A 27,293-nucleotide genomic window follows, 5' to 3' on the forward strand; every position below is an offset into this window, starting at 1 on the left:
CATCCGCACGAACATAATCTCCTCTTCTTGTTGTAGCAGAAATGGCGCCTGTCAAAGTTTCCTGGCACCGACTTGTTCGATACGTTTCTGCCGATGACGGGCAGGTTCATTATGGAGATGCAATCATCGACGCCAACGATGTCGATCGGATCGCCGAAATAGCTCGCGAAGGCAAGCTCAAGGTGACTGTCTTGGAGGGGAATGAGCCAATCACTCTCACACGTACGGACAGAACCGATACTGTAAAGAAGCTTCTGGGTCCCATAGAGGTGCAAAACACGCCAGGCTTCAGGTGCATTGGGTTGAACTACAAGTCGCATAGTCAGTGTTGCCCATTGCGAGCACGATTCACAGTCGCAGAGTATCAGTGGCTGATTGCTGTCATCATAATGCAGTCCTAGAAGCAAGCAGAACTCTACCACCTTACCCAACGACTTTCACCAAACCGCCACACTCCGTAGCGGACCACGACGAAGACATCCCGATCCCTCGATGGGTATCAAGGAAGCTCGATTATGAAGGCGAGCTCGCGTTCATTGTCGGTAAGACGGGCAAAGACATCTCTGAGAGAGACGCATTGGATTATGTGGGCGGCTACACAGCCGTGAACGACGTCAGCGCCCGAGATTGGCAGCGTGATCCCGAACTCGCAGGCAAAGTACCGCAGTGGAACTATGGCAAATCGGTCGACAAATTCGCACCACTGGGTCCAGTCCTCGTCGCACCTCACGTCCTAGGTGCGGCTGATAATTTGGGGCTGAAGACGTATCTCAATGGCGAGCTGAGACAGCAAGGCAACACATCAGACTTGTGCTTCGGAATACCACAAATCATCGCGTTCTTATCCCGTGGAACCACATTGGAGAAGGGCACAGTGGTCTTGACTGGTACTCCGGGCGGCGTAGGCTTGTTCATGAACCCGCCAGGCTTCATTCAGGATGGCGATACATTTTCGGTGTGGGTGGAGAAGATCGGTACGCTGTCGAACAAGTACGTCTGGACAGGCGAGGATAGACTGCATTTGTTCGATAGAGCAGCAGAGAATGGCAGCAGCTGAGCAGGGAGATGGTATGCAAAGGGCGATGGTGGGAAAGTGAAGAAAGAGAGATGTGAAGAAAGACGCGTTGAGAAACAAGATGCCTGCGCGCCGACAGAGTTTGAATAATGAATAGTTGATTCTGTCTTAATCAAATATTCAGTTCAACCCCGAACAGACACGAGGATAGTATATACGAAAAAGCGTCGGAAGGGTTCACTATAAGATCGCTGAAACTTAGCGTTTCGAAAGGTATGGAATGTGCATGCACGTCGAAGTCAATGAGTCATGTCCTATTCCATCGTTTCTGCATAAATCATCGATAATATTTAAGCCATCAACGGCAGGAACCCAGGATGCGTCAGAATCAACGGCGCACACTGTGTAACCTCGGCACCAGTGACCAGCCATTGCACATCGGGTGATTTCAACATTGCTGTGCCAGCCTCGTGCGTCCGCACCAGGAAGACCTTGGCTGCAGTATACGCAGGGGAATTGCACCACACCAGGCCATAGGTCAGGTCGGTTGCCTCAGGACCCCACTTGCTTCCTCTGATCGTGTAAATGTTTCGCTCACCAGGAACAATCATGGCGAAGTTCTGGCCTCGTGTGCCGCTTTCAACATCCACAAGGCGGAAACGAGAAACTCCGTATGCAGCCATGCTGTCGGGATGCCCTGTTCTTATTGTCAGCTATCGTGAGAAACATATGGCGCAATAGAGTCGTGACTTACACGCCAGGAACTTTCCTTTGGCCCCGTAGGTCACATTCGAGGACATGTCGAACACGGTATCGGGATTCGAAGCGGAACCGAGGTAGATGCTGCCATCGTCGCCAGCCACAAGGTATGCTGCGTTAGTCACATCCGAGATGCGAACTTGGCCAGCCTTCAAGGGCACAGAGTCTTTTACGGGTTGACCCTGAAGGAGCGTCGGCACTGGTGGCAGCTCATAGATCGGGTTCTCGACGGGCTCGACGGATCGAGTCGAACTCTCCTCAGGATCAGCGGGCTCGATCGGCGTTGGTTCCTCTTCCTCTGGAATCTCATTTCCAAGACATCCTTCTGCAAGCTTAGGACCTTCAAATTCTCCAAGGGCATACGACTTCTCGAAAACGCTAAGCTCGAAGTCGACGCCAAGACCGAGTTCCCAGTCGATACCATCACACTTGTCCTCATCCTTTGCCATGGGCGTGTTCCAGTGGGCTTTGGCGCCGAGATTCGGCCTGGAAACCACCGCAATACCCTGCGTCCACAGGCCGTTAAGCACGTCGATACCAATGCCGACACTAATGGGAAGGCCGATTGATGCCGAGAGTTCGAGCTCGCCCACTGCTTCAAACGTCGTGGTCACGGTGGGCTTGAAGCCTGAAAGTCCAGTTCTACTCGTGTCGATTACGTCCAACACCACGCTCATTTCTGGAAATTCCAGTTTCGCACCCGCAAGGACCCTACCCAGGGCTTTCACCCCAGCTTTGCCATCGACGCTTAAAGTGATCATTGGTCCAAGCGTGATGATACCAGGAATCGAAAGGCCCGGTAGCCCTGCAGAGTAGAGCTGTTTCTTGAGAAATTCGAACTCCTTTTCGACCATAGCTTCGATGCCAAGATGGACGCCCACGCCGATGTTACCATGCAGTTCAACTGCCAGAGAGGTGGGTCCTTCAAGAAGAGAGATACTCGCAGTCCCTGCGACGCTCAACGAGCCAGTCACGCCGCAATCCACGCACCAGACATTTACTCGTGGCTTCGGATCCTGGATAGCGTACTTTTCGGCAATAGCCTTTGCCTTGGAGCTTGCCGCAGAGAATACCGCCGTACCCACCTCTTCTTCCTTGAGTTCCAACGCATATAGAGGGATGCTGTTCCCTTCTCCAAAAGAGGAATCGACCTTGAAAGGGTTCATGTCGAATGGTATCGTAAATCCAATAGAGGGTCTGATGGTCGTGAAGGTATCCACCACCATTTTTATCGTTTCAATCGCGCTGTTGACAAGCCGTTCCAAATTATTAAAGAAATTAGCCATATTCTTGGCGGCTGCCGCAAGACCCATCGCGCCGGCAAATCCATCGATGATCATCGAAATCGGCCAGCCCTCTTCGAAGCCGATGATGCCCATTTTCTCCCGCAACCCGGTCACGTTTCCCGCTATGCCGGGCTCATACTTGTGAAAGCCGTATGCCATGTCCAGCTCGTTGTCGAAGGTCGGCCCGCATGGAATGAAGGGGCTGTTGAGCACGGTTTGCGAGAAGTCGTAGGTGCTGGAATATTTGCCACCCTCTCCTTCTCTGCCATTCGCGTTCAACGGGAATGTCGAGGGCTTTCGCCCACATGCTGCAGTTGGATCGTTGCTCGCTCGTGTGTTCGTATTCGATGGTGCCTGGGGCGCAGTGCGATCCGGCGGTGGGCGGCACTCGTTGAGGTCCATGAGAGAAAAGTTGTCCAGCAAGAAGTCCACGGATTCGGAGTGATCATAACCTTTGCCGCATTGGAATTCAACTTCCTGCCGGAGTAGTACACTGGTCAGCAGACATTCCGCACAAAGGCACATGGTTGAAGTCCACTCACTAGGCGAGCTCTCTCGAAACCTGGCACCCTCTGCACAGTTGCCTCCCACAGGTTCTACTGTCCTGCCTGTTGCGGGGTCGTGAAAGTCATTGTCGTACCGGCCTGTGTAAGCTCCAGGCCGTTCGTGTTGAAGTACACTCTGAGGAGGCACCCTTTCGGCGCCCAAGTCTGATGAGTTCCGAACGCCCAGTAAAATCTGAGACGGTATTCTCTATTAGGTTGCGTGCCGAAAAGCACTAGTCCTGGATTTTGATAGATAAGTGTTGCCGGGTCCTTGTAGCTACGCATTTCCGTTAGCACTGATTGATGTAGCTTGTGTTGACGAGTCCGGGAGAGATAAAGATGATGACTTACAAGAAGGCTGTTCCGTCCTGAGCGGAATACACCGAGTTGCTCTCTACACGCGCGAAGCCAGAATCGGACCATTGATATCGTCCCATCGAGGCGATTGGCTCTTCAAAACTAGGATTTTGTAGTATATTGACGCTTGGCTCGGGGCAGGCGGGTTGCGTGGAAGTCGGTGTGCCGGCTGCTGGTGTTACGGTTACACAAGTCTCCCTGGGTCCTTGTGTGAGCGAAAAATCATCCAGCAATAAGTCAACCTTGGTCAGTCCTGGTTGCGTACAGTTCACCTGGAAGTCCTAGACATAGAGTTTAGTGAGATTCAAACAGAATAGTGCAGCCATCACAGACGTACGAGTTGGCTTGGGTATTTGAAATTCGAGGAAAACTTGTCCGTTCTCACAACTCTTTCCACTCGAATCCATTTTCCAGCTGTTCCTTTGCCAAGCTCGATGGTCGGAGCAGGTGTGGAATCCCAGAAAAAGTCGGCTCTCATTTGACAGGTGCCATCTCCGAACTCTTGACGTTCACCAATAGCATAGCTGAAGCCGAGGACGAATTCCTTTTGGCCCACTAGGTCGTCGTTGGTACCGATCAGCATTTGGAGGTAGTTGAAACCAGAATTTCCATCCCACGGGAATGATGCGTGTCTATTGCAAGTCAGTTCAGCACAACAGTCAGCTCGAGGTCACGCGTGGTCACTTACACGAAATGCTCTCCATCTGCTGGAGCGTACACACCACTGCCTTTTTCTATACTGCCAGGTATGATTGTCCATTCCGTCAGACCGCTGCTAGCTGGCGTACGCTCGAAGCTGGGATTATCAAAAAGATTGACCGCGGTGGAGCAACTGACCGAGGGTCGAGGTGGAGAACTCGAGGTAGTGGAAAGAGTCGTCGTCATCTGCGTCTGCGAAGTGGTTGCAGTGGTCGATGAGGTTCCATATGATGTACCGCTGGTGCTGCTCGAGGACACGGTAGACGTTGTAGTCGTCGTTATAGGGAGGGAGCTTGACGAGCTCGATGTCGTGCTGTGACTCGTGCTAGTTGACGTGATCAATTGTAAGACGCGAAGACCAAGCACACAACCGCCCTCATCCTTAGTCTCTCCTACATCAGTTTTCAAAGTGCATGACTGTGCACCTTGATCATTGGTCCTCATTTCTCATGCTTGGCATGTGGCCTTCAGGGCACAAGCTGCGAGGCAAGCCGACTCAGCGGCGCTGTCGGATACCACTGCGCGCGCTCTTATCTTGCGTGGGATATTGAAAGTCTCGAGGACGGTACCGACCACGGACGATCCGCGAAAGACCTTGAAAGATACTGGCTTGCCATCCGGACCAGCAGAAGTCGCAGTCTCAACAGATGCTGCCGGATCTGTCGTTGTTGTGCTTGAAGTGCTGCTCAATTTGGAGGTACTACTAGACGTAGTAGACGAGGATGTCGTGGTGCTAGATCTGGAGGTGCTACTGGTAATAGTAGTAGACGAGGATGTCGTGCTGCTAGATCTGGAGGTACCACTGGTAGTAGTAGTAGAAGACGATGATGATGTCGCGCTGCTCCTGGAAGCAGTAGACGAAGATTTCGTGGTGGTACTGGAGGCAGTGGCCGAAGACGATGTCTTCGACGTCGTTGTCCGACTGCTAGTCGTAGATGCCTTGCTGCTACTGGAAGTGGTCGTCTGCCTCGACGTCGATGTCGTAGAAGATGAACTCAACGATTTTGTAGACGATGATGTTGCCGTACTTTTGCTCGTCGAGGAAGTGGTGGTGGTAACTCCCGAGCGCTGTTCCTGGCAGCCCCAGCAGTTACGTTGGTAGTAAAAGGTCGTGGACTGGGAAGTCTTCTTAGCTGCGGTGAAGCCTTGCTTTTGCAGACCATCCTTGTAGAGGGAACACAGCTTGCGAGCGTGCGAGTACGAGAATGATGCACATTTGCTGTTCGCCAGACAGTCTCGTGCGCATTGTTTCTTCGTCAACGTTCGTGAGGAATAAGCTCGTTTTAGCGGAGACGTCCTCCTCAACGAGCCTCGGACATGACAGATGCGCGTGCGCGGGGCGTTCTCGATGCGGATGGCATCACACGAAGGCAGGAACTTGCCCGGCTGGATTGTTGGGGGCGCTTGATAACCATATTGGCGACGCTGCAAGGGCGCCTGATCTGTGCTGCCAGTATCGAATGTACCCCAGGAGATATCAAAGTCACTGACTGCGTCCTTGAATTCGCTTAGTCGGCCTGTAGCATGCGCAATGGCTTTCCAAGGATCAAAGTTCAGCGCAGAAGCACGAAAGAACCCGAGTTGTCCAGAATTGGGAGTGCTGCAACTTGCTGCGGCGGAGATGAAGGTGATTTCTCCAGCTGTCCATCGTTCCCGAACATGATCAAGAGCGTCCCGATGTGTGAATTGGATCGTCATGGAGTCATGGCGACAGACCACCGACTTGATCCACTCGGAATGATCCAGAGGTACTGCTAACGAGTGTGTCTGCGCCGTGATGGTAGCTGCGATCACTTTCTCCCGTCGCCACACCGGTACATCTTCTGTGAAGAATATCGAGGTTCCATTGGAAGGCTGAAGGTGGTTCAAGTCTCGTTTGTTGAGATGCGGATGTATTGCTGGGATTAGGATTGGATGGCCTTGTTCGGGAAGCGGCGTATCCAAGTTCGTCCTAACGATATCTGCGGGTGTGTGTTGTGAGCCATGTGCCAATGCTGACAGGCAGAACGTCCACACCGCGGCCGATAGCATCGTCTGGAGTGCCAGCACGGCGTACGACGAAAGTATACGATTATTGAGAATGTGGGCGGAACAGAAACCAGCGGCAGGGGATCAGAACCTACCTAAAGCTTCGTGATTGCGGCTCGAATTGTTGGAAGCTCCACGACGGCAAGTGTATGAGAACTCTAGAAGAGTTTACAGAGCGCCTCTGCGCCAGCTTGGTTCTTTCTGGCATGGTCGTTCAGCCATACTCATGGTCTCTCATGCAGCGCTCTCCAACCGGCTAGCCACGCGCTGCCAGCCCGACTGCAGATGCCATGCGAGACTCTCCATGGCTGACCACGAGCTGCTGAGCCGCGAAGACGTCTTGTTATGGCTGAACTCTCGTGCAATCGCAAAGGAAGTCAAAGACGTATGACAGCGAGTAACAGGCAAGAGTTTGAAGCCACCAGACTTGCGGCTGAGAGCAGACCACATGGCGAGCAGACGCTATCCCGGAAGGTTTGTTGCATGGAGATAGAGCTTCTTTAATTTGCATTAGAGGTCGGTCTTGTCCGCGTGCCACGTTGTTCAGGAGTCTTGAGCGAGACGGCCAAGGAGTCTAGTCCGTTCAAGCTCGGTGCCGACAATGCCATGTTGCCATGCTGCAGTTGAAGGCCAGAATTTCGAAGGCTATTAGTGATGCCTGAGGTGTCTGCCAAGCGTCTCCTTCTAGCCTTCCTTTCTGGGAGCAACATATCGTGCAAGAAGCTACAAGATAACCGAAGCTCCAGGCTGGAATACCGATACATCAAATCTCGTCACGCGCGAACTTTCAATTGAGATTGCCGTCCATGGATATCCGATTGAGTCACCGTTGTCATTGCCAGTCAAGACGTGAGCCCAAAAGATTGGGATCTGGACGAATGACGGATTGATCGCTGCTCCACAGTCTTCAGCCGTCAATCATCGGACCGCTGAGGGGCAGCCATTCCGACTTGATGTAGATTGTCCAAGACATGGGCTTCTTAAGCGTTGACTTTGCCATATGATAGATGCGGCGCTTGTGTGTGAAAAAGGTTCACGACAACTTCCACGCTGCGTTCGTTCAACAGAGCAAGGGGTAAGGGCAGAAGCTGATTGTAGGAGATGGTATGCAAAGGGCGATGATGGCAAAGTGAAGGAAGTGGAACGTGGAGGAAGTCGCGTCGAGATCTGTGGTGCCTACGCGCCAAGACCGGATTTGGTCAAGTCGCGACGCGACTTCGACCCCGATAATTCATCATCCTCATCCTCATTCATCGTGATAGATTGCTCGCACAATCATCAGAAAGTCATGATGCGAGCTCAACCTATGCGAACACTTACTGATAGCAAGATCTCTTTGCGATACGCGTCGTTGCCTCATACGGGTTATTGTCGCAAGCTTGGGGATGACGCTTCCGCTGCCTATTGGCCTATTGGCTAGCCTCCAAGAACTCTCCGCCTAACGATAATTGACGGCTGATAGGCTTAGGGTTGTTGAGGGGGTACAAATCGAGTGGCAGCAACATTGCTGATTCGTACGAATGTGGACCGAACGACTACTACGTCGTGCTCTCCAGCCTCTATTGAGTCGTAAATAGCGAGTGAGTGCGATTCTGAATTCACGAAATGTGCAAGAAATCCGGATCTTCAAAAGGTGATAGTGCAATAGCATATATGCAACCCAGTTTCAAAGCTGGCGATGATCATGCGACAATGCAACATTTCTATGCGGTTTGATTGTGCAGGAATAATCCTCTGATTCTGCTCGTAACTCCGTGCTATCGAAGAAGTGGAATGGCCTGGCCCCCAGGTTGTGACAGTGAACCAAATAAGCCATGCGAGGCCAGTGACTCTGGGCTACAGCGATATCTCGTTATCTTGGCGGCAATGTCTGCCAGACGGCATAATATCGTTGCGGACATATCACGCTGCAGCGAGACATCGACATCGGCTTGCCTTCGATATTGTTCTCTGTAGCCTGAATGGATTCCATCCAGCGGCCGCTTGGCCAGGCTCTGCTCAAACTTCTCGCTCTCCTTCTCGTCTGTTCCCCAGTGTGGTCGCCATCCGGCAAAGTGCGCTCAGATGATTGGTTCTGGCAACATCGCCGTCGCCTTTCCCCCAATGACGGGAGCTGACAGAAGCGAGTTTGTCATGTCTGTATTCCAGACCGCACAGTGATCGATGCATGCGACAGCCTCTCCTGCAACCTTCTAATCTTCATCCATCGACTCCCAACCACCCTCACCTCCATTTTCCTCCGCCTCCGCCTCTTCTTCCTCGACCTCATCATCGCGCTCAATCCCTACAAGTCTCTCCTTGACATCTCCCTCGGGCATCTTGACCCTCGTAGCAAAAGCTTCTCGGACGGCCTTGTTCGTACTCGTGTCCCAGATCTGTACAGCGCCTTTGCTTCCCGCCACAGCCAATCTGAATGCGATCTCCTTGTCCGGAGCAAAGTTCGCAGAGAAGACTTTGCCAACTTCGAGGTCTCGAGAGGTGACCATGCTTGGTCCTGATTCTTCTGTGATGTTCCACAACTTGACTGTCTTGTCTGTTGATCCCGTGGCGATGAAGCCTGGGACGGCGGGGTTGAGAGAGAAAGTTGAGAGCTCGCTCTCGTGAGCTTGAAGACGCCAGAGCGGTTTGCTCTTTTCGGGTGTGGAGGGTTGTTGTCGAGCGTCGAAGCAATGTAGGACACCGGATTCTGTGCTGACGTAGAAGTTGTTCTCGTTGTGAGGATCCCACTTGATCTGCTCGACGTCGCTTTCAACACCCCAGCGGGGAACTTTGCCGTCTTTGACTCGCATGTCTGCTGCTACGATCGTTCGATCGTATGACCCAGACAGGAGGATCGCCGATTGTGTTGGATGCCATGCGAGCGCGCATACTTTGTCTGTGTGATGCTCGTACGAGTGTGCCGCTGTGCAAGTGTTCAGATCCCACAGCTTGACCGTCTTATCCGCCGAAGCACTTGCAAGCAGGTTCCTGTGATTCCTGTTCGCCGCCAGTGACAGCACAGCATCAACGTGGTAGTTCTCGTTCGCCTTCTTGCTCTTCTTCTTTTTCTTCTTCGGGGCCTCCTCTTGTGACTGCGAACCTTGGCCCAGCACAGCATTCGGATACATGCAATCCACGATGTCCAAGTCCCAAAGCTCGATGTCCGGATCCATCGTGCCAACAGCCGCGAAGTTGCCGCCCTCTCCAGCATCTGGTTGTCCGACTTTCATCCCAATCCATTCAACGCACAGCGGCACAGCAGGAAGCATGACATCGTGGTGAACATAGAGGTTGTCTGCTTCGTCCTCGTACACGTACACCTCCAAATGCGCAACCTCGTCTTCTATCCTCGCTGCCAAAACCATATTGTCTGTGGGCAGAATCTGCAGCTCTTCCCTCTCTTCATCGTCCGAGGCTTCACCTTCCGGTAGTGTCAAATATGGATCTTTCTCCCCATCTGCATGATATGCCAGCGCCTTGATGTTGCTGAAAATGCCGTTGTTCCCCTCTTCCTCCTCCTCTGCATCTGGCAAATCTGGTTCGTCATCATAGTGCTCCATGTCGTACTCGGCCAGGTCGTCGTCTTTGGCGATATCATCATCGTCGTCGCTTTCGCTGTCGTCCTTCTCAATCTCTTTCTTCGCCTCCTCTTCTGTGACCTCGCCCATGTTGACTTTATTGAGCGACTCTCTCGCCTTCTCCAAATCGTCCTTCGCATCGTCCAATTCGAGCTTCGCCAGCTTCGCGATTCGCGCGTACTCTTCGTCGTCCATGTTGTACTTTGTTGGGAAAGCCGCCGCGTGGCCGCGAGGCACCCATGCTGTGGATGTGATCATGGAAGACATCTTGGGCAGTATGTCAAGATCACAAAGATGTTGGTTGCAAGTCCAGCTCAATCGTCCTGCCTCTGCTTTGACTCTCCAAAAATTTAATGTGGAGCCTCGAAGCTGGACCCTAGAGCGCATCGGCATTCGGAGAAACTGCAACAGCGACACGCACGCCAGCATGTGATCTCGTCTCGACTCCGGATCGGCAAGGGTCATGAGCACTTATTGTCCAAGGCACTCGCATTACTGGACTAATCAACATCTCAGCTGATACATATCCCACACTACTTCACCTTCACCTCCATCCACCTCTTCTCTCACACTCCAAATCATACACAGTATAGAATCCAAACGACCTCGACCTCCAAGATGGATCCACATGCGCACATGGACCACGGTAGCGGCAGCAACATGCCGGGCATGGACCACGGCCACATGGGCCACGGGTCCCCCGACGAGCCTATGATGTGCAACATGAACATGCTCTTCACCTGGGACACATCGAACCTCTGCATCGTCTTCTCCAGCTGGAGGATTTCCGGCGCGTGGTCCCTGATCTGGTCGCTGGCTGCTGTGGTGGCGCTTACAGCAGGGTATGAAGCTGTGCGGGAGGCGAGTAGGAGATATGAACAGCAGCTGGAGAGAAGGACTGGTGGACGTGAGTATATCCCCGATTTTGATATTTTGTGTTCTGTTTCCTGTTTTCAGGCACGCGTCGAGGCAGGCGTCGGCCGTGTACAAGAGCTGGAAAGTCCTCCACAATTTGCTTCTATCAAGATGATGATGCCCCAGAATCATCACATCCCCAGAGTCCTTCAAATTCACACACCTCTTCGCTTCGATTCAGAACTTTTGTTTTAATTTTCTCAAAAATGAGATACTTACCCTCTTCCCAAAATCAAAAGTCACCCTCCCAGATACTGAGAACGACGCATCTACACACTCCGTCCCCCACAACGAACGAAGCTCACTCCTCTGGATCCCAGGAACCCAGTCTGTTTCCGAGGAGAAGAAAGGAAAATTAATCAAAGCGATTCTCTATGGTGTTCAAGTGTTTTATTCGTTCTTCATCATGTAAGTTGCACTTTTCGCATGCTGAGATGTTTGGAGGACAGGAGGATGAGACGCTGATGCGCAAATTCTAGGCTTCTGTTCATGACCTACAATGGCTGGATTATGATCGCTGTCGGCGTTGGAGCTACTGTTGGGTATCTGATGTTTAGTGGAGCGGGGAATAGTGCTACGAAGTCGGCAGCGTGTCATTGAGAGCCGGCGGCAAACTAGGATGCATCCCAGGTGAAGGTAAAGACAGGAGCGAATGGCTCACAACGATCTTCGAGATCTGCATCGCATATCATACCGCAGCAGAAGGCAATAGAGGGCGATGATACACCACACACACACTACAACCCCCTCCACGCCACCTTCGCAACATGATCCACCCTCTTCCTCGTACTCTTCACAAAACCCAAATACCTCAAATCCGCCAACGAACGCTGAAACAACGCCATAGTCTTCTCCTCACTTCCCTCTCCATCCTCATCATCCCCAATAACCGCCTGGAAAGCCTTCCACAAATCATGCACATTAATCAAACTCCCCGACTCCAAATAAAGCTGATACAAAATCGCCGTAGCAGGCTGCGTACCCGACAACGTCGCCTCCTCATTCGTGCCCGGATCACAACACTCACAATCCAGATAATCATGCGGAGCAGCAAGAGCACGTTCCACAGCGTGACGGGGTCGAGGCATAAAAACTTCTCTGTAAGGTGTTCGGGAATCGTAGACGAAGATTTCATTGAGAGGGAGTTCTTTTACGCCGATGAGGTGTTGGGAGAAGTAGGTTTCGAGGAGAGTTGAGAGGCGGCGGACGAGGGCTGTGTAGGCTGCGTCTTGTTTGGAGAGGGTGGATTTTTGTTTGCTGAGTTCGACTTTTTGGGCGACGACTGTGGTTCGGAGGGTGGAATTTTTGATGTCGTCTTCGCTGCGGAGGGGTTTGGTGGAGGTTTGGTGGTCTTTTGTGAGGGATTTGAGTTCCTTTTCGATTGTGTGGAGTTCTGTTTCGGCTCTGGGAGATAGGCTGATGGAGTGGAATTGTTCGATGACTTGGAGGGCTACGTCGGAAGGCGATTTGCGGAGGATTAAGAGGAGTGATCTGATCAGGGTCGAGTCGGTGAGCTTGCCAGACATGGCTTGGATGTAGAGGCTTGGCTTCGAGGAGACTTGAGTGGACGGCAGGCATGCTTGAATCTTTCTGATTGCTTCCGTTGCTGCCATCGTGCCTGCAAGCGATTGTCGCCCAGCTGCAACGCTCTTTTTCGCAAAATCGAAAAGCGCTTGATCTGAGTCGAGAAGCTCTCGCACTTGCTCCGTCTCTCCATCATCGAGCAATTGTCTCGCATAGTCACGCAAAGTTGGCAAATTGCGCAAAGCCTCAAAATGATCTTTCGGAACGTCTCTGAACGTAATGTTCGGGTCCAGCAGCAGGCTCGTCGCATTGGCATAGTGGTGTGACATGTAAGCATACCGCGTAGCCTGTACCAGACTATCTATGCCTTGGATATAGTCGCTTTGTCGTTCCAGGATCATTGACGCCAAATTTGGACCCAGCCAGAGCTCCGATTCTGGGCTTGTGAGCACCTCGAAAACCTGCTCGACTTCGTCTGTCGACACTGCTGCATCGAACAGCTTGCCATCGAGAGATCTGATGGCGGCAGACGATAGCCTTTGCTGCAGGAACTCCACTGATGTTGCCACGTTTAGCAGAAACGCAAAAGGAATGCGATCCTGCCAGCATGCCAGAATTTCAATGAGTTCAGACAGCAGGTCGCGATCAAAGGCTTCCGTGTCTTCAAAGGCAATTACAACTTGCTGGAGTTTTCGTTCCTGCACGTAGTCGTACAGTATCTGCAAGTCGTAGTTCAGTCGCTTGGGACCTTTGCGAGATGTGGTTGTCTCTTCCAGTTCGTCGGCATCATCATCAGTAGATGTAGTTGAGGTGGCCTTCTGGTTGATTATCTTGAGTAGCGCTTTCAAGTTTGAGCCAGATCCTGATGACAGTGATACGAAGCACCTTTTGGCCGCTGAATTTGTGCTCAGGCTGGAAAGCTGAGAGGCGATAGAGTTGCGCAGAGCAGAATTTGGGCCGGCGAGGATAAGACCTGTGGGAATGCGCGTACTACTCCCCGCTGCAGAAGACTCGCCCAGGAACTTCGCGATCTCGTTGACTGTTGATGCGTTGATGGTATCGAGTCTCTCGTTGATGCGCTGCTGTTGGGCGCCCCATGCCTGGTGATACGCTTTCTTTCTCAGATTCCAGGATGCTTGCAGGCCTTGAGGTTCTGTACGCCTTCTCTTGGCAGGTCTGTTGTCTTCTTCTGGCTCGAAGACATAGCACTTTTCGTATTCCATGATCGCATGGACAGGAAATGATGTGGAGCGTGAAGACAGGAAGTTGAGGAACGCGTTCAGAGACGCGCTTTGACGAGTTGTGATTGGTCGGCTGTGGCTGCATAAAGTTGTGCATTGCACAACTGCTCATTTCGTCTATCTACTTGGGATCGCCTCCTTCGAAGCGTATACTAGCCATGCTCATCCTCTGTAAGGCCTGGACAATCCTCACTCAATGCCTCCTCACTGGCATAGCGGTATTTGCACCAGAAACAGTAGTGGTACTTCTCACGAAGAAACGACAGTATCTTCTCCAGCCTGTCTTCCACAGGCAGGGCTTCAAACTCATCCAGCTCTGGATCTTCTTCTTCCAAGTCTTCTTCCACCTCATTGCCATACGCCAAGTCTTCATCGTCATCAGCAGTCGTGTAGTCTTTGTGCCGTGACAGACTCTGGTCCAGATCATAGCGCATACGCCGCTCCCTCTCCTTCTCAAGCCTCTGCTTGACAAGAGGTCGCCATAACAGATTCACAGATCGTAGCGGTAACTCCTTCTTCGATGACTTCTCCAACGTCGACTGAGTATCACGTGGCGCAGATCCATCTGCCACAGCCTCCCCATCCTCCGTCTCAAACCCCTCCAGCGTCCTCATCGCAGACCACATCTGCCCCTCAAACCTCTTCTGCTCAACCTCCGCCCGATTCCTCTCTCGATACTCCTCCGCAGTAAGCTTAACCTTCTTCTCCTTAACATCCATCGCCTCCGCCGCCTCCCGAATTTTCCTCTTCCGATCATTCTCCATTCCAATGCCACCTCGGTCCTCTTTAATCTGAACCTCAATCGGTCGCGTCCTTGCACCTTCAGTTTTGCCAAGCGCGCCACCTTTAAACCCCATTTTTGCCATCATTTTGGCACCTTTGTTGGAACTGTCGAGTTCTGTGGCGAGAGCTGTTTCGAGTTTTTGACGTTCTTCTTCCGCTCGTTCGGCTTTGGATTTTACTTTTCCGCGTTCGAGGGCTTCTTTTTTGAGGCGGGCTGTTCTTTGTAGGGAAGTTTCCTTTTTGGCTGGGGTTTCTTCGAAGGTCATGTTGAGGTAGTCATCTTCTTCGTCGTCGGCCATGGTTGCTGAGATGGCGCCGCAGATTGGCGGTATTCAATCTTCGGTACGTAACGAGGCGATGCAAGCCAGAACGTGATGCCAGAATGAACACGCGCTCGATTCACCTCACTTACAAAGTCCAGCTTGAAGTTGCCAAAATTCGCAGCACGTCACTGCCACAGCTTTTGGCCGTGCCGGCTCAGTCTCCGATCGGCAGGCACTCCCGCTCCCTGCCTGACGGGTCGCCGAGTGGCCTTGCAGCTTCATCACAACCAGAGCAACAACGTTTCCCCCACTCTCCGCAAATGCAGTCCAGACTGCCAGCAGTCTTCTCCTCCATCGCTCGATCTACTCGACTTGACATGGGCTCACAACACGCCGCTCGTGTTTTACCTGCTTTGCGATCCGGAATTGGTCCGTACAAGTTCGCCGAGCCATTGACAAAGCATCACAAAGCCAGGCCCGGCGATCACCCGCAGGCACGCCTTCGGTAATGCACTTATGCATCATTATAAATTCCAGTAAACATACACTCTCAGCTAGCGTTGTGGCTTCTGCGCTGCTAATATCCTGCTTTGGGGCATTCTGGATGCGCGCTCCGGCGCTGATGATGCATGAAGCTTCGGTTGCGTGTTGATGGTGCTGTGAGCAGCAGGAGGGCTTGCTGCAACGAGGAAGCTGTATAAGAAGTGGAACGGCCTGCTTTCAGCCCACTGCCCCCACTGACTACTCTTGCTTCTTCTCGCGTACACTTCACACACCCAAGAAACACAGCTGAAATCACTCACGATGGCTCCAAAGATCGCCATTCTCTTCGTAAGTGCTCGACAGCACCCCACCTTCAACCACTTCTGCGAAAGCATGAGCTGACCATGAATGTCTAACAATAGTACTCCATGTACGGCCATGTCACTAAGCTGGCTGAGGCTGAGGCCGAGGGCATCAAGGCTGCTGGCGGCCAGGTCGACATTTACCAAGTCGAGGAGACTCTCTCCGAGGAGGTCCTGAGCAAGATGCACGCACCTGCAAAGGCCAGCTACCCAACCCTCACCGACCCAAAGCAGCTCGAGCAATACGACGCTTTCCTCTTCGGTATCCCAACCCGATACGGTAACTTCCCAGCACAATGGAAGGCTTTCTGGGACCGCACTGGAGGCCAATGGCAGACTGGTGCTTTCTGGGGCAAGGTGAGCGATATTCTCGAACGAGTCAGTCGCGAGTATGATCATACTAACACATCTCACAGTACGCCGGTCTCTTCATCTCCACTGGCACTCTCGGCGGAGGTCAAGAATCCACCGCCATCGCCGCCATGAGCACCCTCGCCCACCACGGCTTCATCTACGTTCCACTGGGCTACAAGACCACCTTCGCCCTCCTCGCCGACCTTTCCGAAGTCCGCGGTGGCTCCGCCTGGGGTGCCGGAACCTTCTCTGGCGCTGACGGCTCTCGCCAGCCTTCAGCCAAGGAGATCGAGCTCGCTCAAGCTCACGGAAAGCAATTCTACGAGGCCGTGGCTCGCGTCAACTTCGCGTGACTAGATGGCGGTGCTGCGGGGAAGCAGGAGAATAGCACAGCGGGTCAGAATGGGACGACCACTGCTGCTGCAGGGAATGGCAATTTGAAGTCAGAAGGACAAGCATCACAACAGCAAACACAATCACAACAGAAGCAGACAGGTTCATCTTCTGCGCCGCAAGAGAAGGATGATGACAGCAAGGGACCTTGTGGTCTTCCGTTCAAATGCACTGTTGCTTAGAAAGATAAATTCAAATGATACCAGAAGAATTGATGACAATGACAAGAAATGAAGTTTCATGATAGAACTCGTTTGTTTCATTCCCAAGATATCCCATCGCTTCCTGTTGTCCCGACACCAATGTCGGATATCTATATCCCAAACCCTCTAGCCATGCATATAAATCATGTGTCTATCGTAAATGTCGTTACCAAGATGGGCAGGACTCGCTGTCACTCATGCACTCTGTGGTGCTCAGCATGGTATCCCGCCTGCAAAAGAAGCACAAAACCCATCACTCCATATCCATATCCTCATCCTCATAAATCTCCTCCTCCTCCCTCTCATCAAACTCCTCCCGCCTCTCAAACCTCCCAAACGGTGCTTGCACCTGCTGTATTGCCCCCATCCCACTCCCTCCCATCCCACCACCCAACCCACTCTCATGCCCCAAACTCGGCTTCTCCGGCAAACCCCTCAACAACTTCCCCGTCGCACCCAACATCTCCAACGCCCTCTCAATCCACCCCGCTTTCCTCCTACTAACCGTCAACGTCCAACGAAACTCATTCAATCTACAAGCATAAAAATGGCTTTCCTCTTTTCCTGGTGAAGTCGTTTGTAATAAAGCGCCGAAAGTCCCGATGAGAGCGAAATTTGAAGAGGAGGGGAAGTACCAGAATGCGTTCAAGTGTTCGGGTTTGAGGCGGTTGACGAAGTCCAAGGCGGAGATGAGGCGGGTTTTGGCGGCGGAGCGGCAGATGTAGAGGAGGTAGGGGTCGATTGTACTAGACTGTAGATTCTGAGTGGAGGGGGTTGTGGATGTGGCGCTGCTATCGAGGGATTGCACGATGCGGCGGTGGATACTGATTTCTGTTGCGAAGTAGGCGAGGTGGAGGTAGCCTTGCGGAGAAAGAGTTCCAGGTGTGAAACTGTCCATTTTGCAAGATGCGGGCAGCTTAGCAATCCAGTCCTTCAATTTGAGTTGCACAGGTTTTGCGCGATTGAGGACGAGTTGTGTTGCGAAGCGACCTGCTTGGGCGAATTGCGCTTTGGCTGTTTCGCTGTAGAAGGTTTCGCAGACTTCGGCCATGATTGCTGTGAGGGAGATCATTTGCATGAAGACCATGCGGCCTTTGGTGGAGTAGGAGTCGACTTCTTCGGACGAGGTGTTGTTGGCGGAGTCGATGCTTTCGTCGAAGTCGTCTTCGGTGGGTTGCGGGACGTTCCAGTCGGATGCGTTGATGTGAGATGGACGACCGTAGATGACGGCGCTCCATTTGTCTTGCATGTATAAGGCCCATGCTAGTCGTTTGCGAAGTAATCGCTCCCAACGTGGTATTGACCAGTCGGAGCAGTCGAGGTGAAGGCCAATGTCCTGGCCGAGTGCGACGAGCTGGACTGTCAGTGTCCATGTGCTGGCTTTTGCACGTTGCAGCAGTAGAAGTCCTGCTTGTACTGCAGAGATCTTTGGTCTCTGCATTGCGATCGTCAAGCTGGCCATCGCGATGTATTCCAGTCTCGTGACATCTGGTTTAGGATGTGAAGCCAATGCCGGGTCATGTTCCCACCAAACGAGTGCCATCAAGTACATCGCAGCAAGTAAAGGTGGGTTGAAGTGCCTGTCACCATGTCGATGTCGATCGAGGAAGGCCTGCTTCTGAATGATCGGATAGCTGGGATGCACATTGCGGAAGTAGATGTCGATCAGAGCAGGGCCATGGCTGCCGACGACTTGCTCAATCTCTTTCAGAGCACGAGCTTCATCGTCAGGTATCGCAACACTGGCATCGTCATGTGTGCTAAAGTACTCAGTGCTCGTGACCTGACGAAGCGTGCCGAGCCGTGACTGGGTCTCGTTCTTGTCATTGAACGTTCCCAGCCCTATGAGAGAAGCATCCAATGGCGTCGTCTGGCCCAAGTACTTGCAGTGTCGATGTCTCTGCAAGCTCAATGACTCGTCCACTGCAAAAGGCTTCCTCATCGGGGGCTGACTGGACACCGGTAGTGAGATGGGTTCCGAATGAGGAACAGAGACGGCCCTGACAGCAGGAGGAACAGCGACTGCTTTACGCTGAGCGACAGGGCTACTCTTCTTCATGGGGCTGCTGCTATCGTTCTTCGATGCATCGTCCGGCGCTTTGCGCTTCCTGGGCTGTGCGTTCTCCACAAACGTGCATTCCTGTTTGTGGAACTCGCAGAGAACGCATTTGCGGTTCTCTTGCAGCACACACTTGGACTTGCGGCGTCTACAGCCGTCGCAGGGTCGTTCTCTCTTGGGCTTGGCAGGTGGTGTGGTGCTTTGGACCTGCTTCAAAGCTGGGCGGTTTTCCTTGCCTTCCCCGGCGGTCTGTTGTTTGGGAGAGGACCAGGCGGCAATGGGGCGAGGAGAAGGTGGTGGGGCCATGGGGGCAATGGCGATCGCTGTAGCCATGTCCGCTCGAGTGGCGAAGGGCTTTGACGTAGTGTGCTGATAGGTGAATATGTAGATAGGCACGACAGGCCGCGCTTGGCTATTGTCAGCAGGACGATCCAGCTGTTGCACGGCGCGATATGCAGGAGCCAGGTGTCAGTTATCTCCAGATCCAGTGCGGCGAAGAGATGATCGCTTATCAGTAGTGACCAGTGTCGCCAGGAATAATATGGAGGAGCGCAGTCCGTTCGAACCCGGGGATAATGGCCAGTCCAAGCAGCACTAGTTAGGCGTGTTCAGCAGGACCGCACAGGGCGGCGAGAAAGATGAGATGATCGAGCGTCTTTGGGGTCATTGGGATGGAAGAAATGCCTCGTCAAAGACTGCAGATCGCTGCCTCGACGCTGGCAACAACCACGAAAAGACGCAACAAAACAATTCAGTAAAATGCCTCAGCACCGGGCCAGAAAGAAACGCAGCCGGAGAGCACGCGAGCGCTGTGCGCGGGCGAGATAATAACTCTGCGCAGTCTGACCCCAAGACCTACCACAATTTACAATCTGACGTGCCTTGACCGGCAGCGATCTTTGAGATGCTGAACACAAGCGCAAACTTCCATGGAATGTGTTGCGTAAAATCAGCTTTCCATTAAGTAAAGAGAAAGTCGAAAAGAGGTACACGAGGAAGGGTCAAGAGATAAGAGCCACGAAAGGACCAATGAAAAAGGACTGCCGTCGAAAAGAGTTTAGTGGCAGCTCGAAATTGAGCCCAGCGACAAGGTGCCGCGACTCTGCGACTGTGGAGGATCTGACCTCACACTCTCTGTCACATGTCCACCCTTTGAGCTGCAGAAACGACCATTTTTTGCCTTTTATCACATGCTGTTCCCGCCGGAATGGAGTTGTCTGGAGTCATCGACTCGTGACCGCTGGTTCTCCATCTTCATCTCCACACGACACGTCTCCAACTGTAATTTTCTTCACGGCAGAAAAACGGCCGGGATGACCTGGGGATGATGACACCCGCAGACCCTGAGGATCTTGTCTGAAGTGTTGAATGTCAACCCAGAACACCCGACCCGAGACAGACGACAGGTCAATTGCTGTATTTCGGATACAAAAACTAGGAACAACCCACTCGACTTGGCAGGAACTGCTGATCTCATACTGGGGTACTAGCGACGCGGCCGCTCTCACTGAAACCTCGTGGCTGACATGGAGTTGGCCGGGAATAATCCAAATGCTTCTCGGCATTTACAGTTTGGTGAGCTTGTCAGACAGCGGTCTGCTTTTCATCAATCCAGAATCTATATGCGAAGACATATCAGTATGCTCGGAAGAACACCTATTCCACTCCTGCTTTCCTCGAAGTGACGTTCAAGCGCATCCCAGCATGATGGCGCAATCATTCGGTCTCGCGGTCCTAAGCTAGTCGCTCTATACACACCGCCTCGCCAGTAGCTCCGACCGCAGTATAGGCAACACGATAAGCACTGAAGCAGAAAGCCAAGTCCGAGTAGACGCCGAACGGAGCAATCGAGGCAGTGTTACATTTGTACGGAAAATCCGTTCGGCCTCTGTGTTGAGCTCGTCAGCCTGCAATGCGCTCGAGACAGCAACCTACCATAAGAAGATGTGCGAGGTATTAGTATGTTTGAATGAGCATCGCTTCACAGCCGCGCTGTTCAAGGCAACCAAGAATTGTCCGAGTCCTGTGAAAGGGTCAAGCCATGTAATCACATCGACAGCCAGTATCCATTTTGCACGCGAATTGTGCCGAGCGAAGACAAAACGTACCAACTGAAAGGGAAGAAAATACGAAAAAGTCGGACTTGGCAACGTGGCGAGAGTGCAATATCTCTTTGTTGTATAAACGTTCTGCCTCGCGTCCCATTCCGTCTCCAATACTGCATTAATCTGTGTCTTCGCCATTGACTGATGTTTGTCATGTCCCACAATCGACATGAATACCATTGAAGAATGCAAGCGCAAGAGGCCTGCTGTTCGCTGCCTTCGACGTTCACCGGGTCTCAATGAAGCAACTTCTCTGGCCTGCATATGAAAATTTAGATCCCTGTACCTTGCCGCAAATGCCACTCCAGACCTTTGTCGCTCGATGCCCGTTAAGCAACGTTCTCATGGCTGGGACTGCTAATTGCAGTACGAAGCAGACCCGATGCCTTCCCCATCAGGCATCGCGAGGATGCAACTTCCAAGACACGCTGCTCTTCCCTCGATGATCAGCATTTATTCTCGCCTCCGGTATTGATCCTTGTCGTTGCAGATGTAATGTACAAAATCTGCCAGGCCACTCCCCTGCTCATTGTCAACAAAGATGGGCTCTGCGGAACGCGCAGACGAAGTCGCAATTCAGCTGGTCCTACATCTCCGGTCCACATCATCAAGAGTATCACTTCTTGCTGGAGTGTGGGCGAGTAGTCCGTAAATTATACCGGCGTTGATCGGGCACTCGTGGGACTTCGCATAGGCGTTTTCTTGATTCTTGCGGCTCTTCGAATTGGCGTTTTCTCGATGCTCGTCCCACTTCAATCGCACCTTGATCAGATGTTTGTGAATCATCGGACCGGCTTCCATCGTGTGATTGTACTTCATCCGACCGACTCTGATCGGTTGTTTCTAAATCGTCTTCCTCTTGGCTTGAACTAGATCCTTGTAGTCTTCGTAGTGGAAATTTTTCCACTCCCAGTGCTCTCAGCTCTTGCTCGAAGATTGCGAACTCATCACGAACATCTGTCGAAAGATTGTCCTGCGCCGCAACTAGCCGATGATACATCTGCTCCGCCTCCGGCCGCCTGCGTTGCTTTGCATAGAGGCGGCCAATCTCAAAGACTGTGGCCAGCGTTGACGGGTGATCGGGTCCCAGTGCCTTCATGAAGCCCTGCAGTGCCTGCTGAAACGATTTCTCCGCCTCTACTAGCTTGCCTTGATCGCCATCGCGATAGAAGCAACCGAGATTGTGGACAGTCTCTAGCGTTGAGGGGTGATCAGGTCCGAGTGCTCTCTCAGAGCCCTGCAGTGCCCGCTGATACATCTCCTCCACCTCTACTAGCTTGCCTTGTTTCTCGTAGAGTAAACCGAGATTGTGTACAGTGTCTAGCGTTGACAGGTGATCGAGACCGAGTGCCATCTCATAGCCTTGCAGCGCCCGCTGATACATCCGCTCTGCCTCTACCAGCTTACCTTGACTTGCATAGAGTGTCCCGAGATTACAGACAGTGTCTAGCGTTGACGGATGATTGAGACCGAGTGCCCTCTCCCCCCCCTGCAGCGCTCGGTCGTACATCTTTTCTGCCTCTGCTAACTTGCCTTGGTCAACGTACAGCAAGCCGAGATTGTTGACTGTAGCAAGATTCCACGAATGATCCAGCCCTAGTGTCCTCCTTTCCCGTTGTAGTACTCGTTCGTACAATTTCTCTGCCTCTACCAGCTTGCCTTGCTTTCTATAGATGTCGCCGAGATTATGGACAGTGCTAAGCGACAACATGTGTTCCGGCCCTAGTGTTCCTTCTGCGCTCTGTAGTGCTCGGTCACACATCTTCTCTGCCTCGGCAAGCTTTCCTTGCCTTTTGTAGACAACGCTAAGATTGCAAACTGTGAGAAGAGTCGATTCGTGATCCGGCCCTAGTTTCCTCTCGTGACCCGGTAGTGCTCGATTGTACATCTCCTCTGCGTCTGCTAGCTTGCCTTGGTTCTGATAGAGCACACCAAGGTGGTAGCATGCCCAGCTTGCATCGTCTCCAACACTCGCATGCCCATGAAGCTGCCTGTTGGCATGATTGAACAAACGCCGCTGGATCACCCACCATTCGGCAGAATCTGTGTTCGGCACGAAGTTTGCGACACAAAAGAGGGCCGTCCTTGCCAAATGCTCATCCGGTTCGGCGTTCAGAACATCTCGGGTCCACGAATGTACGCAGCTATGCATGCTATACCCGTTCGTTTGTCCACGCGTAGGAGGATGTGCATCTACAATGCCATGGTCGCATAGGACCCGAACTGCACTGTTGAAGTCAAGCTCATCATCGGTCAACTTACAAAGCCATGCTGGGAAGTACCTTTTCGCGTGCTTGTAGCAGAGAAGTTCGTACCAGATGTCTTCGTTGTCAAAGTACGCCCATAGTCGCAGTAGCTGGGCCGCGGCTTCGTTTCTTTGTTGAATCTGATCGAAAGAGATCTGCCAAGTCGAGTACAACTGCTTATCTTCGTATGAGTCCAGAGACGGGCTGGTCTGTTGCAGCTTCGCCCATGACGCCTGGTACAGATTACAGTATTCTGTAAAAGTCATGGACTTTTGACGCAGGTAAGCACCGGCAGTGGCCAAAGCCAGAGGCAGTCCATCTAGCTTCTTCGCGAGCTTGACTGCGTCGGGGTCTATTGTTGTACATTAGTGACTGTCCAAAAGCGGACTGGAATCCTCACCGTCTGCTAACGGGCTTCGATCACAGCTATGCGACAGAATGGCCAAGCTGTCCTCTATTGTTTCCAGTTTTCGAATTCGCATCTGTTGACCGAATCTAACCTCTGAGGATCGAGTCGTGACGATCAAGCAACCTTGATGCGACTCTGGAACGTACTTACGAAGATCGAGGGCGAATGAATCTGTATTGCTTGGGATTTTGGGGTTGTCGTAATTGTCGTAGATGATCAACCACCGGGTGTTGTTCGCCAGATTGAGCCACCGTTTCACAGCATTGACAGCTTCGTCGCGATCTGAGCTGTTGGCTGCATTACGCATTGCGTCGGCGGAAGGATGTTCACGAGCGATCTGCTTTGCTATATTCCCGAAGCTCAGCTTCAAACTGTCTTCGTCTTTAGCATTGACCCAGAACACAGCCGAGTAGTCGTCCTTGTATTGCATTGCATATGCGATCGCCAATTGCGTCTTGCCCATCCCGCCTAGTCCATGTATGGTTACACCTCGCCGGACGCCACTGGAACTTAGCACCTCGTGTATTTCTCGTAATTCGGATACCCGTGCTACGAAGTGTGCGGTCTCGGCTACTTCAGGGGACGCAAAGGTGACAGAGAATGACTCGTGATCCGGTCCTAAGTCAAATGAGACCCAAAAATATCCTAAGAGTCCACGGAAAACGTACTCATCACGAGTACTACTCACCTTTGCGAGAAATGTCAATTTCGCGGTCCAGCCTTGTTCGAGCGTGATCCCTTCCCTCGCCATAAAGGACTGGTATCGACACGTCGAATATGCCGATAAGAGAATATACGATGTCTTCCTCCTCTTTCGTCTGCCGACTCCGTTGCCAGGAGAACCGCTCATGCTTGGTGAAAGAAGACAAGGGCCTGCCCAGAAGCGCTGCAACAGGTATGTTCGTGACTTCTCGTATTTGCCGCTCTAGGCCTGCCTTGTCTCCAAGCTTGACCCCATGTCTGGAAAAGAACTCGACCGAAGCAGGCGCAAGGAGCTCCTGCAAGGTCCAGCCGCGCTTGAACCATCTGCTCTCGCAGAAGTCTTTCTCCCAGTCCTCAGTGTCGCGGATTGGCTCTTTCGAGTCCCGGGGGACGTCCGAGAGATAGACGTAGCACTTCTCCGCGCGTTGGTACCACCGAAACATCGAGATAATCGATTTGGAAAGCTCAAACTGGTTGTTCTTGTTAATGCAACAAGTATCGATCCAGAAGTACTTGATACCGTCACATTGTGCTCGCTCAGCGCAGAACCTGATCTTCCCAAACCCAGGCTTGTCTGTCCCGCCCCCCTGTTGCATGTCCTGAAATATAACTTCGTCCCCATCTTCACCCCATGTGTGCGAAAGAACCGCGTAGGTACGTGAGATATCGTTCTCGGGGAAGTCTCTGGTGAGACGGAAGCCGTCGCCGTCGTCGACTTCGAGGAAGCGCATAGTGTCGTGATCTGCTCACTTCATGTCCCAGGCGTGCGGACAGGATATGACGAGTGATATCGCTCGTCAGCCTGGGAGGGCTCAGCTGGACGCCTGGGCGCCTCTGCGGCGCAGCAAGGAAGCATCGTTGCACAGCAGTCGCCGGAAATAGAATCCACGCAGAAGACCATCGTAAAGCTCTGGCAAGCAATCAGTGCGAATCCAGCTGATATCAGGCTTGCTATTGCATTGCCCGTGTACTGTGTGTGCACTTTTTTTCTACTGGAGCAGGAGCTGACATCGAAGCGCGATCTCCACGCGTAGATGGAAGTGACGCACGGACTTGTTAGGGCTGATCGGCTACGCTACCGAAGCATCAACAAATGCGATTGCGATGCCATATCTCACGCACGGTATGTACTGTATCATGCACGGATGCTGTATTTCGCTTTTGCATACGTACCCACATTCAATTCCATCTCTATAACTTCGCCCTCCCACCCGCTCCACCCTCCTCCCTAACAACAACCCCCCTCACCCTCTTCCCATCCCTATCCCCCACCTTCAACACCCTCCTCAACAACTTCCCCGTCGGACTCTTCGGAATCCCCTGCCCACTCCTCACAAACTCCACCTCCTTCAACCACTTAAACCGACTCTTCCTCTCTTTCACATACTCCAACAACTCCCTCCCCAACTCCTCACTCCCTTCCCCCTCCCACCCACCATCTTGTTTCACTACAACATAAGCCTTAGGTTTTTCTCCAGAATACTCATCTTCAATCCCCAAAACCGCAACATCCTCCACAGCAGAATGTCCTTGCAACACATCTTCCAATTCCGCAGGAGCCACTTGTTGACCGCGAACTTTGATCATTTCTTTTATACGGTCGGAGATGTGGATTAAGCCTTCGGAGTCGATATATCCTACATCACCTGTGTGGAAGAAACCTTCTTTGTCGAAAGTTTCAGCTGTAGCGATAGGATTATCGAGATATCCCATTGCGATTTGCGGTCCTCGAGCACAAATTTCCCCCGTTTCGTTCGGTCCAAGAGATTTCGTAGGATCTTCGAGTGAGAGAACTTTCGCGACTGTATTCGCGCAGAGTTTCCCACCTGTGGTTGCGTATTTGTAATCGTAATGAGAGGATGGATGGCAGGAAATACAAGCTGTAGATTCTGTAGCGCCGTAGCCTTGACGGAAACCGGTGTTTGGGAATTTCTTTTGCAAGAGGGCGATGATTTCTGGTGGAGTGGGAGCGGAGCCTGAGGACCAGCGTTTGACGATTCGTTGGAGGTCTGGGAGGTATTTTGTTACGATGGGGTCTTTGACGATGCGGATGACGATGGGTGGGACGAGGATTAGTTCGTGGATGCGGTAGGTGATGATGGTGCGGAGCATGGAGTCCATGTCGAAGGAGGGGAGCATGATTGATACGCCGTTCATCAGGATTGGGTAGTGAATGTATCGGACGAGGCCTGTGATGTGGAAAAGGGGGGTGACGGCGAGCGCTTGGAGACGTTCTCCTGGTTCGATGACTTGCAGCTGGCGAAGCTGATGGCATTGGGCTATGAGGTTATGGTGTGAGAGCATCACTGCCTTGGGAAGTCCTGTTGTGCCAGAGCTGAAGTTGAGGTACCCGCAGATCTCTTCGTTCGTCTTCCCTGATGGAATGCTATATGGCCGACCTGGAGCGTACCTCGAGCCGATGTGAAGGAGATCTTGAATATTATTGAAGCCTGGTCTGCTTCCTTCGAGCAGAAACACTTGGATTGACGGGATGCCCGCATTCTTGGCCGCGGCGACAGCAACATCAAGCGAATTCGGTAGAGTGAACAATATTTTCGTCTTTGCAGTTTTCAATGCATAAGTCATCTCGTCCACATTGTATCCCGGAGAGGCTCCATTGATGCGTCCACCGGCTCTGATCGTTGACCACAGAGCGACTGGGTACCATACGGTATTGGTGGCCAGGATGGACACTGTCTCTCCAGGTCGAAGTCCATAGTCACGCACCAAAGCAGTGCTTAATTTTGTTGCAACATCTTTGACTTGGGAGTAGTTCAAGCGTTCTTTCGTGATGGCATTTTCGTAGAAGCCAATGTTTTCTGGCTCTGCGTATTGTGTTGGCGAGTATTCTTTCGATTCAAACGCCCATTCCCAAGTCGTCACATTGCTAGGTACTTTGGCCAGGAATCAGCTTTGCCAATGGCCTAGATCTGTGCGTGTCTCTTACTGTCCAGATCGGGGTGTTCTGACTTCCAGAGCATTTCTCGCTCGACTGGTGTATCACG

General features: G+C 52.3%; 10 protein-coding genes across 10 annotated transcripts; 3 read left to right on the forward strand and 7 right to left on the reverse strand.

Annotated features, from left to right (window-relative positions):
• Positions 1-41: 41 nt before the first annotated feature.
• On the forward strand, positions 42-1,057 carry RHO25_005692 (uncharacterized protein; the record flags this gene model as incomplete). The annotated part of the gene is made up of 2 exons (XM_023596576.1): positions 42-321; positions 396-1,057. The coding sequence occupies 2 exons, from the start codon at positions 42-44 to the stop codon at positions 1,055-1,057; spliced, it is 942 nt and encodes a 313-aa protein (XP_023452896.1).
• A 308-nt stretch (positions 1,058-1,365) lies between these two features.
• RHO25_005693 (uncharacterized protein) lies at positions 1,366-6,692 on the reverse strand (the record flags this gene model as incomplete). Its single annotated transcript, XM_023596577.1, has 10 exons — positions 1,366-1,712; positions 1,770-3,537; positions 3,603-3,622; positions 3,701-3,882; positions 3,957-4,243; positions 4,300-4,594; positions 4,651-4,741; positions 4,800-4,974; positions 5,178-5,320; positions 5,690-6,692. 10 exons carry the CDS (start codon positions 6,690-6,692, stop codon positions 1,366-1,368), a joined length of 4,311 nt encoding a protein of 1,436 aa, XP_023452050.1.
• A 2,189-nt stretch (positions 6,693-8,881) lies between these two features.
• RHO25_005694 (uncharacterized protein) lies at positions 8,882-10,513 on the reverse strand (the record flags this gene model as incomplete). Its single annotated transcript, XM_023596578.2, has 1 exon — positions 8,882-10,513. The coding sequence occupies one exon, from the start codon at positions 10,511-10,513 to the stop codon at positions 8,882-8,884; it is 1,632 nt and encodes a 543-aa protein (XP_023452895.1).
• A 351-nt stretch (positions 10,514-10,864) lies between these two features.
• On the forward strand, positions 10,865-11,761 carry RHO25_005695 (uncharacterized protein; the record flags this gene model as incomplete). Its single annotated transcript, XM_023596579.2, has 3 exons — positions 10,865-11,153; positions 11,482-11,569; positions 11,641-11,761. The coding sequence occupies 3 exons, from the start codon at positions 10,865-10,867 to the stop codon at positions 11,759-11,761; spliced, it is 498 nt and encodes a 165-aa protein (XP_023452045.1).
• Positions 11,762-11,898: 137 nt separating this feature from the next.
• On the reverse strand, positions 11,899-13,908 carry RHO25_005696 (uncharacterized protein; the record flags this gene model as incomplete). The annotated part of the gene is made up of 1 exon (XM_023596580.2): positions 11,899-13,908. One exon carries the CDS (start codon positions 13,906-13,908, stop codon positions 11,899-11,901), a length of 2,010 nt encoding a protein of 669 aa, XP_023452047.1.
• A 170-nt stretch (positions 13,909-14,078) lies between these two features.
• On the reverse strand, positions 14,079-15,008 carry RHO25_005697 (uncharacterized protein; the record flags this gene model as incomplete). The annotated part of the gene is made up of 1 exon (XM_023596581.2): positions 14,079-15,008. One exon carries the CDS (start codon positions 15,006-15,008, stop codon positions 14,079-14,081), a length of 930 nt encoding a protein of 309 aa, XP_023452046.1.
• Positions 15,009-15,776: 768 nt separating this feature from the next.
• CLAH7_1 (Minor allergen Cla h 7) lies at positions 15,777-16,524 on the forward strand (the record flags this gene model as incomplete). Its single annotated transcript, XM_023596582.2, has 3 exons — positions 15,777-15,803; positions 15,878-16,174; positions 16,234-16,524. The coding sequence occupies 3 exons, from the start codon at positions 15,777-15,779 to the stop codon at positions 16,522-16,524; spliced, it is 615 nt and encodes a 204-aa protein (XP_023452391.1).
• Positions 16,525-17,020: 496 nt separating this feature from the next.
• On the reverse strand, positions 17,021-19,159 carry RHO25_005699 (uncharacterized protein; the record flags this gene model as incomplete). Its single annotated transcript, XM_023596583.2, has 1 exon — positions 17,021-19,159. The coding sequence occupies one exon, from the start codon at positions 19,157-19,159 to the stop codon at positions 17,021-17,023; it is 2,139 nt and encodes a 712-aa protein (XP_023452052.1).
• Positions 19,160-21,547: 2,388 nt separating this feature from the next.
• RHO25_005700 (uncharacterized protein) lies at positions 21,548-25,019 on the reverse strand (the record flags this gene model as incomplete). The annotated part of the gene is made up of 3 exons (XM_023596584.2): positions 21,548-23,529; positions 23,578-24,204; positions 24,275-25,019. 3 exons carry the CDS (start codon positions 25,017-25,019, stop codon positions 21,548-21,550), a joined length of 3,354 nt encoding a protein of 1,117 aa, XP_023452723.1.
• A 460-nt stretch (positions 25,020-25,479) lies between these two features.
• Positions 25,480-27,269, reverse strand: RHO25_005701 (uncharacterized protein; the record flags this gene model as incomplete). The annotated part of the gene is made up of 2 exons (XM_023596585.2): positions 25,480-27,182; positions 27,236-27,269. 2 exons carry the CDS (start codon positions 27,267-27,269, stop codon positions 25,480-25,482), a joined length of 1,737 nt encoding a protein of 578 aa, XP_023452724.1.
• Positions 27,270-27,293: the final 24 nt, after the last annotated feature.

This window comes from Cercospora beticola, chromosome 4 (assembly GCF_033473495.1).
Source record: "Cercospora beticola chromosome 4, complete sequence".
In the NCBI taxonomy this organism is placed as follows: domain Eukaryota; kingdom Fungi; phylum Ascomycota; class Dothideomycetes; order Mycosphaerellales; family Mycosphaerellaceae; genus Cercospora; species Cercospora beticola.